Consider the following 17,800-nt stretch of genomic DNA (forward strand, 5'->3'; position numbering starts at 1 on the left):
CAAAGGAGGTACTTTTTTTTGTGTTTACAGAACTGTATTGTCTTTCTTGGTTATCTAGACATCAAGCACCAAAAATAGCTAAAAATGCTGTATTTTGGTGTAATAAGAGGGACCAATAGGCCTTGAATAGGTGGCGCTGTATAACAAGAATGTACATGAATATTTCGACAAAATATTTTGTAAATCGAGACAACACCTACAGGTGGTTGTCCATGCAAAATATCACAATGATTGGTTACATGTGCTTCTGGACTGTTTTGCATGGTTTTATCTGAGACAAACACTTAAGAGTGACACACGTATCTCCACAGGAATACCGAGTATAAGTATATATATTTTATATTTTAATGTATTCAAAATTCAGCACAATTGTAGGAATTTACTACTTCAATAGAGAAATGTTAAATTAGCACTATTGGTATTGTGCTATACATGTATCAACACTATGGAATCATAAGTTTTAAACTTTGTTAAAAAAAAAAGTAGCACACTTAAAACAGCACCAAAATACAACTAACTTTTTACATTAAATATATCTCTAAACATATTTCATATTAAGTAAAGGCAAATTTCATCAAGTAAGATGTCAACATTTTGTCCATAAATGAGGGATCTGAACATGACTTTGTTGAGCAGAATTTTATTCCTTGTCTAATATTACAGCTACAAATACCAGACTGAGATTCACTATAAATATATATGTCCTTTACTGTTTGGCTTATAAAATGTTGTCATACCCTGCTTGCACATCTGACATGTCTGTTGAAGGTCTCTCTTCCAAAGGCTTGTCTCTTATCGTCTACAACAAAAATACATAATATGAGAATCATTAACTTGTGTTATGTAAAGCTTAAACTCTTTATCGATATTACCAATCCATCCTTACACCAGAGCATTGATTTGTCATCTCATAAGTTATAATGGTCATAAATGGCATTATCTAATAAAAAATTTATTGCTCAATACCAGTCAACCAACATACTGTAATTTGTGTCCCATTTACAAGCTTTACCCATGATGTAAAAAAATCACTATGAATTTACCTCAACTATTGATACTGTACTGCCTGGCTGCACAGGAGAAGTAGATTGAGACCTGCTCTGAAACTTCTTTGGTGACCTTGACTTGGACCTGTCAGAGTCTGAGGAGGAGGATCTTGAGGATGACTTTGATGAGGAACTGGATGAAGATCCTGACCTAAAATTTGAAAAAAAAGAGAAAGAATCTTTCTATAAAGTTTTTAAAATGAAATTGCAAGTATCTCCTCTCATTTGAGTCTCTATCAGACATTTTCATACCTTGACCTTTTCTTCTGCTTTTCATCATCCTCAGTATCTGAATCTGATGAGGAAGAGGATGAAGACTTTCTGCGCAATCTTACTTCTCTCTTGTCTGAAGACAAAACATTTCAATATGCAAAATTACTTTTTTATCCATCTTTTACATAACATAACCATGTACTGCAGGTAACATACATGTAACATAAGTCCATGCATGTCATATACGTGTAGAGAACATGTAAAGTACATGTATGTCATATACGTGTAGAGAACATGTAAAGTACATGTATGTCATATACGTGTAGAGAACATGTAAAGTACATGTATGTCATATACGTGTAGAGAACATGTGAAGTACATATACATATGTATATGCTTGAAACCTGTATTGTGTTGGCAGTTAAAATGTATTTCTTTGTTAAATTGACGACATTACTGTCAATAATCCGTTTCAACATTTTAACATGGCACGGCTCAGTGTCGCTTACCATTTACTCTATAAATAGAACATTCTACAAAAATTTATTACATGTACCTTTAGCCCTTTCAGGTTTTTTTTTCTCTTCTCCCTCCTTAGCATCTTTCCTCCCTCTTTCTTTAACATCTTCTTCAGGTTTCTTTCTTGCTTCGTCCTTTTTCTGGGCTTCTTTTTCGGCTTTCTCATCTACCTCTTTCTCAGTCTTTTCCTGTGCTTTTTTCTTCTCCTCTCTTTCTTTAGCCTCCCTTTCAGTTTTCTCTTTTGCTTCCTTTTCTGCCTGTTCCTTAGCCTCTTTTTCAGCTCTATCTTTAACTTCCCTCTCTGCCTTCTCTTTGGCCTCTCTCTCAGCCTTTTCTTTAGCCTCCTTTCTCTTTTCTTCTTTTTCTTTTTCTCTTGCTTCCCTTTCAACCCTTTTCTTTTCTTCTCGCTCTGCTTTCTCCTTAGCCTCCCTTTCAGCCTTCTCTTTGGCCTCCTTTTCTGCTTTCTCTTTGGCCTCTCTCTCAGCCTTTTCTTTAGCCTCCTTTTCCACCTTTCTCTTTTCTTCTTTTTCTTTTTCTCTTGCTTCCCTTTCAACCCTTTTCTTTTCTTCTCGCTCTGCTTTCTCCTTAGCCTCCCTTTCAGCCTTCTCTTTGGCCTCCTTTTCTGCCTTCTCTTTGGCCTCTCTCTCAGCCTTTTCTTTAGCCTCCTTTTCTGCCTTTCTCTTTTCTTCTTTTTCTTTTTCTCTTGCTTCCCTTTCAGCTTTCTTCTTTTCTCTCTCTGCTTTCTCCTTAGCCTCCCTTTCAGCCTTCTCTTTGGCCTCCTTTTCTGCCTTCTCTTTGGCCTCTCTTTCAGCCTTTTCTTTGGCTTCCTTTTCTGCTTTTCTCTTTTCTTCTTTTTCTCTTTCTTTTGCTTCCTTTTCTGCTTTCTTTTTTTCTTCCCTCTCCGTTGCTTCTCTTTCAGCTTTCTCCGCCTTTTCCTTGGCCTCTTTTTCAGCTCTCTCTTTAGCCTCTTTCTTGGCCTTCTCTCTAGCCTCTTTTTCAGCCTTTTCCTTTTCAGCTTTTTCCTTATCCACTTTTTCAGCCTTTTCAACTGCTAATCTTGTTAATCTCTTTTCTTCCTCTTCAGCCTTTCTTTTCTCTTCTTTTTCTTTTTCTCTGTGTTGTTCCTATTCAAATGAAACATGAATTGTCAATATTTAAAAATTCAGTCAACAATATGGCAAGTTTCCTATAATACTGCAAGTCCTCTCAAAACAGAATTTATTCAGTGAATAAGAAAAAATTATTATTACTGCTGAAGCCACTTCTTGTGTTGAATCTTTTGAGGTTTTCCTCCAACGTTTGCTTCTTGAACCTCTGGAAGATTCTGAACTTTCCTCAACACTCTTACTAATGCCTGGGGTTGCCTGTAAAAACAAAAGGCTTACTTTGCAAGATAATTGACTTCATTGTACCCATACATAATAACATGATGCAGAAAACATAGAATGACAAAACAACATTCTAAACAAACAAAATAATAATGATTTAATGATAGATGCACTTCACAAAATTATATTCTAATCAATGATGAATAAACAGTACTATGAGTCTGAAACATTATTTTCTTTCTTTATGATATCCAACAGAAATATCATTAACCATTCATTTATAAAATTAAAACAATATAAAACATGAGACATACTGCTTTCTCAGTGGGTTCTCCACCATTCGATGATTCTCCTTTGGGATCAGGAAAGTTTGGCTTATCTGTAGTCTTTGTGGGACTTAGATCACCAAAACTCTTGGATGGACTTTTCTTCGTAGGACTAGACTCTGATTCATCTTGTGAGTTACCCGATTCTTGACTTTCTTCCTCTGAAATTGGGATGAAAATGTAGAACGAAAAAAAAATAATTTCAAAATCTATCCCATAACGTTTTCATATTTACTGATTACCAGTAGTTCAAAACATATGCTTTAAGTCTCTGTGTTGTGGATCTCATACCCATAACAAAACATGCAACATTTGTGATGCAAACTTTTCACCAGCAACCTATCATACATCGTCACAAGCCACGCCTATTGTCTCCGTATACACCACGTCAAATGATTATAAGAATATTGTGTTGAATACGTTTCATCATTTACCTAATCGGATAATTTTATGCTTTTGTATTGACTGAGATTCAACAAGCTTGGAAAATAGAACATTATGTTCACCTGCACATGCCTTCAAGGTGAATATAACATTTGATTAGTCGCTTTCAATGTTTTGAATTATTTAGTCATATGATAAACAAAAAGTCACAACTCTAAATCACTTTCAAATTTGTGTTGCAGTCTAGCTGCGAACAAAGATGGTCAACCAGGTATCGTTTTGTTTCAGTGTTTTGAATTATTCAATCATATAATAAAACAATTATTGACACTTTCTTGGCACAATACAATGCTTTAGCTACTCTCAATGTACAACAGTATAACACATCTATAACAGACACACTTATAATGAATTCACACTTATTGCAAAGTGATATTTATTCCCATGAGAGGAAAATAACAAAACTTTCATTGGTTATAACAAATTGCTTTTCGCTGGCCCTGGAGATTCACTATAACCGTATTTTACCGTTTTCACCTTGCCCTACTAGCTTGGTGAATATTGTACTTCTCAGGTAGTTAAAGCATCGTATTGACCTCGAAAATGTCAATAATTGTATATTGTATCATTACTGTTGTACATTATATTGTATTAAATTATAGTTATTGACATTTGGAAAAGAATAGTGCTATGCACTCTTTAAATAAAGCATTGCTGTTATTGTATTATCACTATTGTTTCCTCACAAAAGATATCTAGATCTAGAAATCATTTCATTTCAGTTGCTACACATAGTTTGACTGGTTTGATCAGCATAATGTATATATTGCTTTGCAATAAAGCTGTGCTATGCGGATGATGTCATACAGTAACTTTTTAGTCTGTGGCTATAACAATATTGCTCTGCTTCATATAAATTAAGATTTATACAATATTATACGATGATATACTTAAATCTAAGATTTTGAAAACTCAAATTATAAGGAGGTTCATGAAGCAGTAAAATGATCCGAACCAAGTTATATTATACATTGCATATAGTAGTGAAAATCAGTTTCATTTTTTTAAATAAATGTACAGAAATAATTTTACAAAAATGTCTAAAGTTGTGCATTTACTGTTGATGGTAGACATCCTGTCCATAATATCTACATATCAAACATTTAGTACAACATATACACCCTTTTTGTAAAAATAAACATCAACACAATCACTTAGAGCAGGGTTGGCAACGCAATGAAATTGTGAGCTATTCACAGGGATGCCTACACTCAAACGTTGCGAGCCCAGTTCAAACTCGACCGTTTCAGTTTTGTGGCATTTATCAGATTACATGAAAGAATTCACTAATCAAACTTATTTGTGACATTTGTTGTTGTACACTGGCTGTTAAAATTAGCCAGGCTATCATATGATATTTTGACCCCGACCGCCTGAGATATAGACCATCACGGGCATTTGGGTGGGCTGTCATGTCCAACCCTGTATATACACATAATGAGTATTTCTGTTTCATTACCTGAAAATCTCTTCTTCTGTTCCACAATTAGCTCCCTTTGTTTGGCCAAATATTGTTTGATGAAATCATTCTCTACTGCTACACCTTCCTGAATCTTTTATCGAAACAATAAATACAGACTTTATTGATACAAACAATTACATTTTCTTTACACACTTCAAAATAAATGTTGAAGAACTTTCTTAATCCTAACACTTTTGATATTCAATCATCAATGTATTTGTTACAGTTGTAGATTAGATAATTGCAGGGAGAAATGTCAGTGATGTGTTACCTTTTGATTTGGAACTTCATCTGTAAAACCACAATGAAATAAAATCAATGATACTTTATGACATTTAATTCATTGATATGATCAAAATAATGTTGAATGAACTGAAGTTTAATTTCATAAAACACATATCAATAAAAATAATCATTTTAGTTCAAAACTATGTTGAGGTAGAAAAAAACAAACAACAACATAAAAACAGAGAAATTGATTACCTGTTGATTCTGCATTCTGCAGTCTCTCAAACTGGAAATGCTGAAATAAGTTAAATTATCAAGTCAAGTCAAGTCAAAAATTAATTAGAAAGCTTAGAAATTGTGTTTACATTCATATTTAGGATTTTTCAACTTTGAATATTATACCTGAACAGTCAGAACACAAGGATCAGTTCATACTATGTGCAAAGAATACATGTATCAACACTGCATAAGTTACGTCTCCTGTGTGCCATCTTGCAGTGAAAAAATTGTATTTCGGATCCCTAAGTTGGCCTTTGTAATTTTCTAAGCTGTAGCTTTGACATTTGTTATTTTTTCATCAATATTGCAGCTAACTACAATAATGTGCCAAGGTGAAGCAACCCATAACTTGTATGAAAACTTAAATGATTAGCTATAATTCACAGTAGCAACCTCCTATATTTGGTAGGGTAAAGAAGGAAAACTTGGCTTTTCATTGACTGACTTTTGTTCAACTTCGCAAAGGGATTTAACTCAGAGTGAAGAGTTGATATGCGTATACATTTGGATAAATACGTCAAACGAATTTGGTTTTGTTGTATTTATCAATTATCTCAAAGCTCCCAGTGCTCACTCAAGTTGCACTCGTGTTTAAGAAATAATTCAATAGACAGATCTTTTGTCAGGAAAGGATGCTTTCCATATCTACCATTCTTTCATAACCATTTTTTTCACTGAAATTATAATGCTAAAATCATGTGCATGTATAAACACAAAAAATAAAATGCCTATATCAACTGACAAAGGAATCTCATGATACAAAAGTTTCATATGTTGCATTCTTAACATGGTTATTAACCAGCTAATTTACTTGGCATATCTTATCTTTAAACAAGAGGCCCATGGGCCACATCGCTCACCTGAGTCACCTTGGTCCATATCAGAAGATTTTCCATGTCTATTTGCATGTAAAACTGTAGTCCCTATTATGGCCCCAAACCTACCCCTGGAGGCCATGGTTTTTGCAAACTTGAATCTACACTATGTCAGAAAGCTTTCATGTAAATGTGAACTTCTTTGGCCCAATGGTTCTTGAGAAGAAGATTTTTAAAAATTTTCCCTATATATTTGTATGTAAAACTTTGACCCCCTATTGTGGCCCCATCCGACCCCCGGGGGCCATGATCTTATCAATTTATAATCTGCACTATATCAGGAAGCTTTCATATAAACTTCAGCTTTTCTGGCTCAGTGGTTCTTGAGAAGAAGATTTTAAAAGATTTTTCCTATAAATTTGTATGTAAAACTTTGATCCCCTATTGTGGCCCCATCCAACCCCCGGGGACCATGATTTGAACAAACTTGAATCTGCATTATGTCAGGAAGCTTTCATGTAAATCTCAGCTTTTCTGGCTTAGTGGTTCTTGAGAAGAAGATTTTTAAAGTTTTTCCTTATATATTTGTGTGTAAAACTTTGATCCACCCCTTGGGGCCCCATCTTATCCCCGGGGGCCATGATTTGAACAAACTTGAATCTGCACTATGTCAGAAAGTTTTCATGTAAAAATCAGCTTTTCTGGCTCAGTGGTTCTTGAGAAGAAGATTTTTAAAGATTTTTCCTATATATTTGTATGTAAAACTTTGATCCCCTATTGTGGCCCCATCCAACCTCCGGGGCCCATGATTTGAACAAACTTGAATCTGCATTATGTCAGGAAGCTTTCATGTAAATCTCAGCTTTTCTGGCTTAGTGGTTCTTGAGAAGAAGATTTTTAAAGTTTTTCCCTATATATTTGTGTGTAAAACTTTGATCCACCCCGTGGGGCCCCATCTTATCCCCGGGGGCCATGATTTGAACAAACTTGAATCTGCACTATGTCAGAAAGTTTTCATGTAAAAATCAGCTTTTCTGGCTTAGTGGTTCTGGAGAAGAAGATTTTTAAAGATTTTTCCTATATATTTGTACGTAAAACTTTGATCCCCTATTGTGGCCCCATCCAACCCCAGGGGCCCATGATTTGAACAAATTTGAATCTGCAATATGTCAGGAAGCTTTCATGTAAATCTCAGCTTTTCTGGCTTAGTGGTTCTTGAGAAGAAGATTTTTAAAGTTTTTCTCTATATATTTGTATGTAAAACTTTGATCCCCCCTTGTGGCCCCATCCTACCACCGGGGGCCATGATTTGAACAAACTTGAATCTGCAATATGTCGGGAAGCTTTCAGGTAAATTTCAGCTCTTCTGGCCCAGTGGTTCTTGAGAAGAAGATTTTTAAATGACCCCACCCTATTTTTGCATTTTTGTGGTTATCTCCCCTTTGAAAGGGACATGGCCCTTCATTTGAACAAACTTGAAAGCCCTTCACCCAAGGATGTTTTTGGCCAAGTTAGGTTGAAATTGGCCCAGTGGTTCTGGAGAAGAAGTCGAAAATGTGAAAAGTTTACAGACAGACAGACAGACGGACGCCGGACAAAATGTGATCAGAATAGCTCACTTGAACCTTCGGTTCAGGTGAGCTAAAAACAGAACTCCTTATCCTTTCCAAGTATAATGGCATTAGAACTCTTTAAAACAAGAGGCCCATGGACCACATTACTCACCTGAGTCACCTTGGCCCTTATTTAAAGATTTTCCCAATATATTCATATGTAAAACATTGATCTCTATTGTGGCCCCACTCTACTTGTTCTTGAGAAGATTTTTAAAAGACCCCACCCTATTTTTGCGATTATCTCCCCTTTGAAGGCGGCATGACCCTTCATTTGAACAAACTTGAAAGCCCTTTACCCAAGGATGGTTTTCGCCAAGTTTGGTTATAATTGGCCCATTGGATCTTGAGAAGAAGATGAAAATGTGAAAAGTTTACAAGACGCCAACGCCGACAGACATTGGACAAATTTTGATCAGAAAAGCTCACTTGAGTCTGCACTATGTCAGGAAGCTTTCATGTAAATATCAGCTTTTCTGGCTCAGTGGTTCTTAAGAAGATTTTCCCTTTATATTTGTAAAACTTTGATCCCCTATTGTGGCCTCATCCTACCCCCGGGGGTCATGATTTTAACAAACTTGAATCTGCACTATGTCAGAAAGCTCCCATGTAAATTTGTATTTTCCTGGCCCAGTGGTTCTTGAGAAGGTTTTTCAAAAGAATCCACCCTATTTTTACATTTCTGTGATTATCCCCCCTTCGAAGGGGGCATGGGCTTGACAAGGATGCTACCATTCACACACACTTGCAGTAAAATAATTAAATATTCATGTTTAGTATTTCATGTGTATCTATCATACAATGATTACTAATTTACGTGTTAGGAACTATCTAAACTATGGGTCAACTTCAGTAAATGATTACAGTAATGCCTTCATTTACTTTAGGGACCAAGCCCACAGACACTGGTTGTAAGCTGCAAGCCTAATACGAGCAGTAATTTTTCTTTAATTTAAAAATTTATAAATGTGTTTGCATAAATCAGTATTGTATATAGGGGTGAAACGATGCATCGCGATGCAACCGAATCGCAATGTAGTGGTCTCGATTCGATGTTCGATTTATTTGGGGTCTGTTTCGGTTCGATACGGTTCTAAAATCATAGCACACATTGCTCTTGATAACACGTTTTCTGATTAGCCAATGGAATTAAAAATTACCCAATCAACATACGAGTAAACTTTGCTGTATCAAAATGGACGCAGTTGAGTTGAAAAATGCACCCCCAATGTTTAAATCCTGGGTATGGTGACATTTTGGCTTTAGGACAAGTGATAAGAGTGTTGCTCTATGTTAAACGATTTTACATTATGTAGAATTTATTTGCAGAGAGCAATAAATACAACGAAACATAAAAAAAAGCTTAGCATTATACCGAGCGAAGCTCGGACGGGCCAAAGGCCCGTCCGCGAAGCAAGGCTCTAAAGGTAGCACGTATGTAAAAGAAAAAAGTCAAAATCAGCAAAAGAAAAAGAGATAATTTCTATATACGTTCTCTAAAATTTTCGTGATCCATATGGGCGCCGCCATTTATTTTTTCATTACCTGCTTCAACAGTTATTCGTGTTTTATTTTGAATGCCAATAATAGAAGACTGACGTGCAATTCGTAATTAAAATACTCAGTTTGTTCAAAGTGAATAGTATAATTATCATTGTAACAGGTTTTAGCAAATAAATACATATAAAACCGTAATACGACTAAATAGATGAACGAGTTCATGAGTTCCTTTGAATAAGAATATACGATAAAATTACGTTTACTTTTTTTTTACCATTTTGAATTTATTGGTTAATTTAGTTTAGTTTTAACGGCCTTTTTCATTGCATACGGAATGTATTATTGCTGTTTATAATTGTTTGCTTTGAAAAAGAGAAAAAAGGTCGAGGCTAAATGTGACGTCAAAATGCACAGTTTACGTCGCCTTGCGTTTTATTTCTCGCGTTCAATGAATAGGCGGATCATGTGAAACTGTTGTCCCCATATAAACTCCTTTAATATTGAGATGTTACTGGGTGTTTAGCGCAAGGAAATTTCATTCAAAATATATATATTTTAAATGAATCATAATCTACCGTACTTAACGGAATTATGATTACCACTTGGGACATTCCAATGACCATTACGTACATGCTTCTCTCGGTCCAACGGTCACACCGTATACATATTAAAGAATTTGGTACATGCTATTGTATCAAATCGAGACTAAAGTATCGAAAATCGAATCGAAAAAGTACTGTATCGTTTCACCCCTAATTGTATATCATAAGATCTCATGTAGACTGTGGCTACTGTAGCATAACATTGTCGTGACAGTGTATACTACACAATGGGGCACAACTACTCAGTGTAAAAAGGTAGCCCTACTCTACAAACAGGTGCAAGGTGCCTAGGTATAGCTACAAGTGGATTGAGGCAGAGGAGCCTCTCTACTTATACTAGTTAAAAACTACTGGACTGTTTTAATGTTTGTAAATAGGAAACTAAACCGGTTTTGACAACGGTGTATTTATTTATATAAGACTCTATTATCAACTTACTTTCCATGACAATATTTTATTAAAGGGACATAAATCAGTTTGATCGATCCATTAACGATCGCGATGCGTTGTGCGTGGGATAGATCACAGGAGTTTGCAATTCTAGCAACAAATTAAGAAATGAGTACATACAGGTAACATTCCCAAAGTGAGTTTTTCGCTAAGCACGCGATGATCACTGTTGAGATTGTTACCTGTGGCTGTAGCTGCCTTTTTTTTTTTCTCGTTAAAATTGTCGACTCCTGTTACTAGATTATTGACTTAAGATTGTCATATAAAACAAACCGCTTTAAGTCTTTCTATCAGTTCCTTCTTCGTTCCATTTTTGGGAAGCTTATTTTTGTCGCATTCCTTTTTAAGATCAACTACCCTGAGTTCATGCAACGGCTTTCCTCCAACCAAAAAATCGTCGTCCTCCATGTTATTACAAAGCTTCCTTCGGATAACTACGGAGCACTTCGTATTTTCCAAAAAAAAAAAAAAAATAATTTTGAAGAATCATTTATTTTGATTAGATTTATTAACTTTTATTGTGGTTTAACACTCCTTAATTATGTATTCAAAAGAATTAATAGCTTATTTAAAATATGATTTTTATTTGAATATTTCCGTATATAATCGGTAACTTTCGTGAGACGGAAGTTGCAGACAGCTGAACTGAAACCATAAACGTAAACGAACAGCCTTTGATCAGCTGAAGGATGGACATTACTTTGGTTTCCGTGATGAAGAACATAGCAGACGCTCTTGAACTTGACTACAATAACAAACTAGAGGTATCTTTTAATATTTACTAGGCCTAATCTAAACTGTTTATAGTTGTAACAATATAAGGGAGAAAATACAGCGACCACCCAGTCAGTATTCGAGCCCAACGCAGCATTGCATCGTTGACTCTACATCATATGCCTTTTAGCATATAAGTATAAAGTGGGACTTTATTGACCAAACATGTCAGCTAAAGTTATTAATATGATGACTTGGAAATTGGTTTAAAACGTGGTATAGACCATGGGTCTATGCCAAAACAAGATGACATAGACCTCATCGAATTGGCATAGATCGCAACATTGAAAAAAAAACAAAAACACAAATTTAAAACATTGTTATTTACTTCTAATGTACTTAGAAAGCATATTTTCTTTCCATTTCCTAACGATGTCTTCCTATTTCCATAACAATGTCTTCCTTTCCTCATAACGTTTATCAGACATCCACTCTTGGGATAACTCTATTGCTTTAAACCTAAAAAAAATCGGCATAGACAATTTGGTCTATCCCAATTATAATTGGCATAGACCGGTTTCATTTGACATAGACTCGGTCTATCGGTCTGTGGTTAATTTCGAACACTGCACCTGAACAGAAAACCCTCAAAAACCCACATTATATATCTGGAAACGTGAAAACAAAAGTAGAAATCCTAAATTTATAGTCGGCCTCAAGTACACTATCAGCTAGTTGAGCTGGTAATCGAATCCATCCGATTTTCACATTTTTTTCACCCAAACCCAGGATTTTTATCTCCTGGCAAACATTTTTACATGTTACAGTTAATTCTAAGGCATTATCTAAGGCACCAACTCCAACAGGAATTATGGGGGAATGCAACACCCTGACTAGGATTCAAACTTTGAACCCCATGGCATTATTCTCCAAACAGATGCTCTATTAACTGAGCTATTTGACACTTGCAGTGATCAAACTTATTTGATGTCATATGTTTATAATGTAGTAATTAGGGCTATACGGACCGTGGATATCGGCCTGGATAGCTCAGTGGTTAGAGCACCTGACTAGTAATGCAGGGGTCCCGGGTTCGATTCCCGGTCCAGCCAAAGATTTTCACCTCTCTCCTATATATACTACAATAAAATGGATTTAAAACCTTACATTCACTTTTATTATTGTCACCGTCTGACAGTAATATTATGCTCCTGCGATCAAAGTTTGGAGACCTGGGTCTGTTTTTAGTCTGTCTTTCTGTCTTTTTACCTTTCTATCTGTCCAGAAATTTAACTTTAGTCATAATTGCTGCAGTTTTTTACACTTTGTATACATACTTGTATACTGTATCTACATAGATCTACTTGGTAAACCTAAAAGTCAACATCAGAACTATGACATTAAATTAAGGTCTAGATCATTTATCAGGCCAAGCTTTATATATAGTATTTAATGAACACATCTTGTTAATTCTTCTGGGTTTAAACTTATAATGAAAATTTAGATTAGCCTTGTGGCATAAGTTAAACTCTGTTGCTGCAGAAAGTCAATGTCAAAGATACATATAATTAGAATTTCTTTGTTTCCAAACTAACACAGTTAATGTATCTATAGCAGCATTATGTAATAACTCAATTATGTAAATAATGTAAACTATTTGCAGGGATCAAAATAATTGATAGCCTGCTGATCTGGGGTTAATAAATTATGGATTTGGGCCAGTGCTTTGTAAAGAGCTTGGGGCTAGTTAATTTGAATACATATTAAAAAAAATTCAATGATGGGGCTAGTAAATTAGATGTGTATGCATCCAGGATTTTATCAGATGCAAAATATTTTTCTTATTAAAGGAGGTATACTACATTATCATAATGGCTGACTTCCTTTTAAACCATAAATAAGAATATAAATATCAGTAGTATTTGTCTATTTCTTCTCAATTTACCATTAAAGATTTGATTTGGTAGTCCAAGTGATAAGTAGAAATTTTTAAGTTCATTCTTGACTAATTCAACTCTCAGACATCTTCAATCTTCCTAATTTGTATATAATGTATGGATTGCCCACACCACCTTCATAAGTGGTCAGAAAGAAAACAATGGTGTCGATAAATTTTGAAATCAAGTTCATCTTTCATTATATATATGAATCACGTTTCTGCTGTTATATTGTTTCGTTACTCCCAATAATTGATACAAACATGCATTTTATTTGCACATATTCAAAGTTTCCACTTCACAAATCATCGCTAATGAGCTATAACGTGATATGTCATACGTGTGAGTTGCTGCAGCAGCTATGTATTTGTATGTGAATAGATTCTATTGAAAGTGATAAAGTATACAGAATGGATAGTTAATGTTCCAACATCGATGACATCCCGTTAGTATTTAAGATTCAGCCATACATGTTTGAACCCGCTGCTGTACCAAATCTAAGAGAAATTGTGTAGGCTCTGAACGTTTGAAAAATATATATGATAAAAAATTGTGTTCCTGTGAGCAAACTAGGCAATTTTTTAATTATATACATGTATATTCAAAACATTGAGAGCCTGTGGCATCTACAAAAATGTGAATCAGCAATAATATATATAAAAATAAAATGGAGACATATTTTATTTTGTAAGAGTGGCTTCTTCAAACTCACTCAGATGACACATCTCGGGATGCTTCTTTCAACTCATGGTCCGGAGGTTGACCTATATTTTGTACTTCAGTCTTGTTAAGAACATTCACACTTTGTGACAAGTGCAGTACTTTCAACCACACTAGTATGACACATCTTTAGATGCTTGTTCCAACTCATTGTCTAGATGGTGTGTTATGCTCAATCAAGATAATGTAGAATACATCAAGGACATAAAAACTGGGATTATGAAATTTTGATATGAGCAATAATTTTGCAAGTTGTGTATCTTAGATTTATTAAGTGGTATCAAAAGATAATTTGAATATGGGTGTCCAAACATACAATTTTTCAAAGATGTGCCCTTAAGGGGTATTAGTCCTGTTAGGTTTTATAATCATGTTTAAAATAGATTCCCTCAACATTTGATTTAAGGGATCTCATGGATTCAACCAAACCTGTAGCAGAAAATTGAACATACTTTCATACTATAAAAGTTTTTATTTTATTTTTGTTAACATAGGATGCTTATGTGAAATATGCAGAATGTGTTCATCAAATAACAACAACCCTCCTTAAAGACATAAGGACCAAAGGTACTTCAGAAATATATATATATATATAACAGTTTATAGATCAGTTGTATCCTTATTGACATAACAATTATGTTGCACAGTAAATTTGTAAAGTTTTTAGCTCACCTGAGCCAAAGGCTCAAGTGAGCTTTTCTGATCAAAATATGTTGTTGGCGTTGTTGTTGGCATCATAAACTTTTCACATTTTCATCTTCTTCTCCAAAACCACTGGGTCAATTTCAACCAAACTTGGCACATATCATCCTTAAGTAAAGGGCTTTCAAGTTTATTTAATGAAGGACCATGCCCCTTTCAAAGGAGAGATGATCACAAAAATGCAAAAATAGGGTGGGGCCATTTAAAAATCTTCTTAAGAACCAATGGACCAGAAAAGCTGAAATTTATATGGAAGCTTCCTGACATAGTGGTGATTAAGTTTGTTAAAATCATGACCCCCGTGGGATCAATTTAGTTATACATGCAAATATATAAAGAAAATCTGTAAAAATCCTCTTCTTAAGAACCACTAGGCCAGAAGAGAGGATATTTTATTGAAGGCTTCCTGCTATAGAGTAAATTCAAATTTGTTCAGATCATGGCTACCAGGGGTAGGATGGGGCCACGATAGGGGGATCAAAGTTTTACATGCAGATATATCGGAAAATCATCTTCTTCTTCAGAACCACTGGGCCAATTTCAACCAAACTTGGCACAATTTATGACCCCTGAGGTTAGAGTGGGGCCACAATTGGGAATCAAAGTTTTACATGCAAATACGTAGGGAAAATCTTTAAAAATCTTCTTCTCAAGAACCACTAGGCCATAAGAGTGGCAAAGTGTAAGATATAGAGTAATTTCAGATTTGTTCAGATCATGGACCCTGAGGGTAGGGTTTGACCACTTTAGGGGATCAAAGTTTTACATGCTGATATTTAGGAAAAACTTTTTCTCCAGAACCACAGGGCCAATTTCAATCAGTCCTGAAAACAAATCATCCTTAGGTGAAGGGGATTCAAGTTTGTTCAAATGAAGGGCCACACCCCCTTCAAAGGGGAGATAATCACAAAAATGCAAAAATAGGGTGGAGGTCATTTAAAAATCTTCCTCTCAAGAACTGCTCAGCCAGAAAAGCTTCCTGACAAAGTGGACATTCAAGTTTGTAAAAATCATGACCCCTTGGGGTGGAATAGAGCCACAATAGGGGATCAAAGTTTTACATGCAAATTTATAGGGAGCCAAACTTGGCACAAAGCATCCTTAGTTGAATGAAAACTAGTGATATGAAAGGCCGTACCCATCTGAAAGGGCATATGATAATTAATGAATTTATAGTCAAGTTTAATAATTAAAGTTTGATAATTAATGAATACTGGTTTCCTTTGAAAGTTTTTTCTGAACCAAGCTGCTTGTATAATGATAGTTTTGCTCAAGCTTGTTTAATGCTAGGAACTCTGCTTAGATGAGCAATGTGGCCCATGGGCCTCTTGTAAATCATGTTTCTTGGTATCTGGATTCAAAGTTCTGATTAATGTGACTTAATGACAGTAGCATACAAATTCGTTTTATATGCCTATTCAATATTCATTAAGTTGTATAAATGTACAGCCTTTTATTCCAAATCTCTCTGTTAGCTTTCATAGGAATAGATCACATTTTGCACATTGAGATGCCTTTAGACTTAAAAATCATTAAACATTGGGAGTTGATGCCCCTTGAAGGAGAAGAGGTAACTTGGTTGAAAAATAGGTGACAGAATGCTTGGAAACTGCACCATATTTTTTCCTATATTTTAGGTGGCAAAGTTGATATAACACAAGAAGTTGTGAAGTTTGTCAAACTGGGAAGTCAGTGTATGGAGAGAATTTCCATTGTTGTGAACACTCTATGTAAGTTTCTCTGCTGTACGTTATGTCAGAATGAATACAGTAAGATATTCTATACTGAAGAGGAAAGTTACATAAAGGGATCATGATTACTGGTATACTAAGTAAAAAATATATATAATAATGCATTAACTTTGATTTTACAAAATGGATAATATACTATTAAATGGAATATGAAATGGTTTAAATTACCGTATATCAGGTATTTTCTGCGATTGTCCATTTTTTGTAAATATTGGAATAGGAACAATTCACAAAAGTTACAATCACAAAATATATATATACATGCATGTAGGTACATATAGATATAATGCAATTTGCAGATAAGGGAAACGCAGAAAATAATTTGCTACAATTTACAGATCAAATTTGCAAAATATTTCCAATCACAGAAAATATCAGTTATCATACTCAAAAACAGACTGTTCACAAATTGATGTTAGAAATGATGTTATTTTTCCTTAAACAGCCAAATCCCCTGTTATGTCTGACCAGAGATGCTTGACTGGAACGGCTACCAGTTTAGTTCAATGTGAACCAGCACGGGACACAGAACACCAGGATGTACCAGGGTACAGATTCTCAGCTCCTGTCCCCCCAATCCCAGACAGTATGGACAGACTGATGTACCGGAAGTACGAACAACATGAGACATCAATCAATGGTGTCTTTTATTTGACAAACAACAGCAATTAAAATTCTTTTCAGACAACGAATAAAGAATACAATGTAGAGTGAAATGAAATGTGTCATTGAAACACTATAGTTCATATAGCAATTATAACTTATTTCTATGATTTGGATACATTGTGAGTAACCAATGTGATGAATTTGAAAAAAAAAAAATTATTCCAATCAAACATTTCTAGTTTGAACATATTTTACTGTGTAAAATGTGAAATTGGATTGGACAAAAGTTCTAATATTTCTGTATGTTTTCTCTTTTCAATTTGTACATGTATTTCTATGAAATGTTTTAATTCAAGGTTAAATGTTTATGCTATTCTTTTTGAAGGGTTAAATCCCTAGGGCCACTTGAATTGGCTTACAGACAAAACCAACTGCTGATGACAGCTTATAAAGCCCGGCAGGCGAAACTCAATGCAAGGAATGCCTTCAATCTGGTAGATTATTTGTTTTATAGACTTACTATATGGCATGTCTTTAATCTGGTA

The 17,800-nt window shown here is 34.9% G+C and overlaps 2 protein-coding genes and 1 non-coding gene across 3 annotated transcripts in view; 2 read left to right on the forward strand and 1 right to left on the reverse strand.

The window, feature by feature from the left end:
• The window catches only part of LOC125651342 (apoptotic chromatin condensation inducer in the nucleus-like), a 37,091-nt gene extending 25,825 nt beyond the window's left edge, over positions 1-11,266 (reverse strand). Inside the window, exons 1-10 of the mRNA XM_048879908.2 lie at positions 11,099-11,266; positions 5,822-5,861; positions 5,610-5,629; positions 5,336-5,429; positions 3,421-3,593; positions 3,029-3,142; positions 1,816-2,902; positions 1,299-1,392; positions 1,044-1,197; positions 738-799 (exon numbers count right to left, since the gene is read on the reverse strand). Coding sequence (XP_048735865.2) covers positions 738-799; positions 1,044-1,197; positions 1,299-1,392; positions 1,816-2,902; positions 3,029-3,142; positions 3,421-3,593; positions 5,336-5,429; positions 5,610-5,629; positions 5,822-5,861; positions 11,099-11,233 — 1,973 coding nt within the window. The 5' untranslated portion in view covers positions 11,234-11,266. The remainder of the gene's footprint in view (positions 1-737; positions 800-1,043; positions 1,198-1,298; positions 1,393-1,815; positions 2,903-3,028; positions 3,143-3,420; positions 3,594-5,335; positions 5,430-5,609; positions 5,630-5,821; positions 5,862-11,098) is intronic.
• Positions 11,267-11,436: 170 nt separating this feature from the next.
• Positions 11,437-17,800, forward strand: part of LOC125651173 (VPS9 domain-containing protein 1-like) — a 19,434-nt gene continuing 13,070 nt past the window's right edge. The window contains exons 1-5 of the mRNA XM_048879760.2: positions 11,437-11,589; positions 14,691-14,763; positions 16,536-16,628; positions 17,095-17,260; positions 17,641-17,749. Of these exons, the coding sequence (XP_048735717.2) occupies positions 11,515-11,589; positions 14,691-14,763; positions 16,536-16,628; positions 17,095-17,260; positions 17,641-17,749 (516 nt within the window). The 5' untranslated portion in view covers positions 11,437-11,514. The remainder of the gene's footprint in view (positions 11,590-14,690; positions 14,764-16,535; positions 16,629-17,094; positions 17,261-17,640; positions 17,750-17,800) is intronic.
• Trnat-agu (transfer RNA threonine (anticodon AGU)) lies at positions 12,578-12,651 on the forward strand. The gene has a single exon. It is a non-coding gene; the product is annotated as a tRNA-Thr (tRNA).

This window comes from Ostrea edulis, chromosome 1, assembly GCF_947568905.1.
Source record: "Ostrea edulis chromosome 1, xbOstEdul1.1, whole genome shotgun sequence".
NCBI lineage: Eukaryota > Metazoa > Mollusca > Bivalvia > Ostreida > Ostreidae > Ostrea > Ostrea edulis.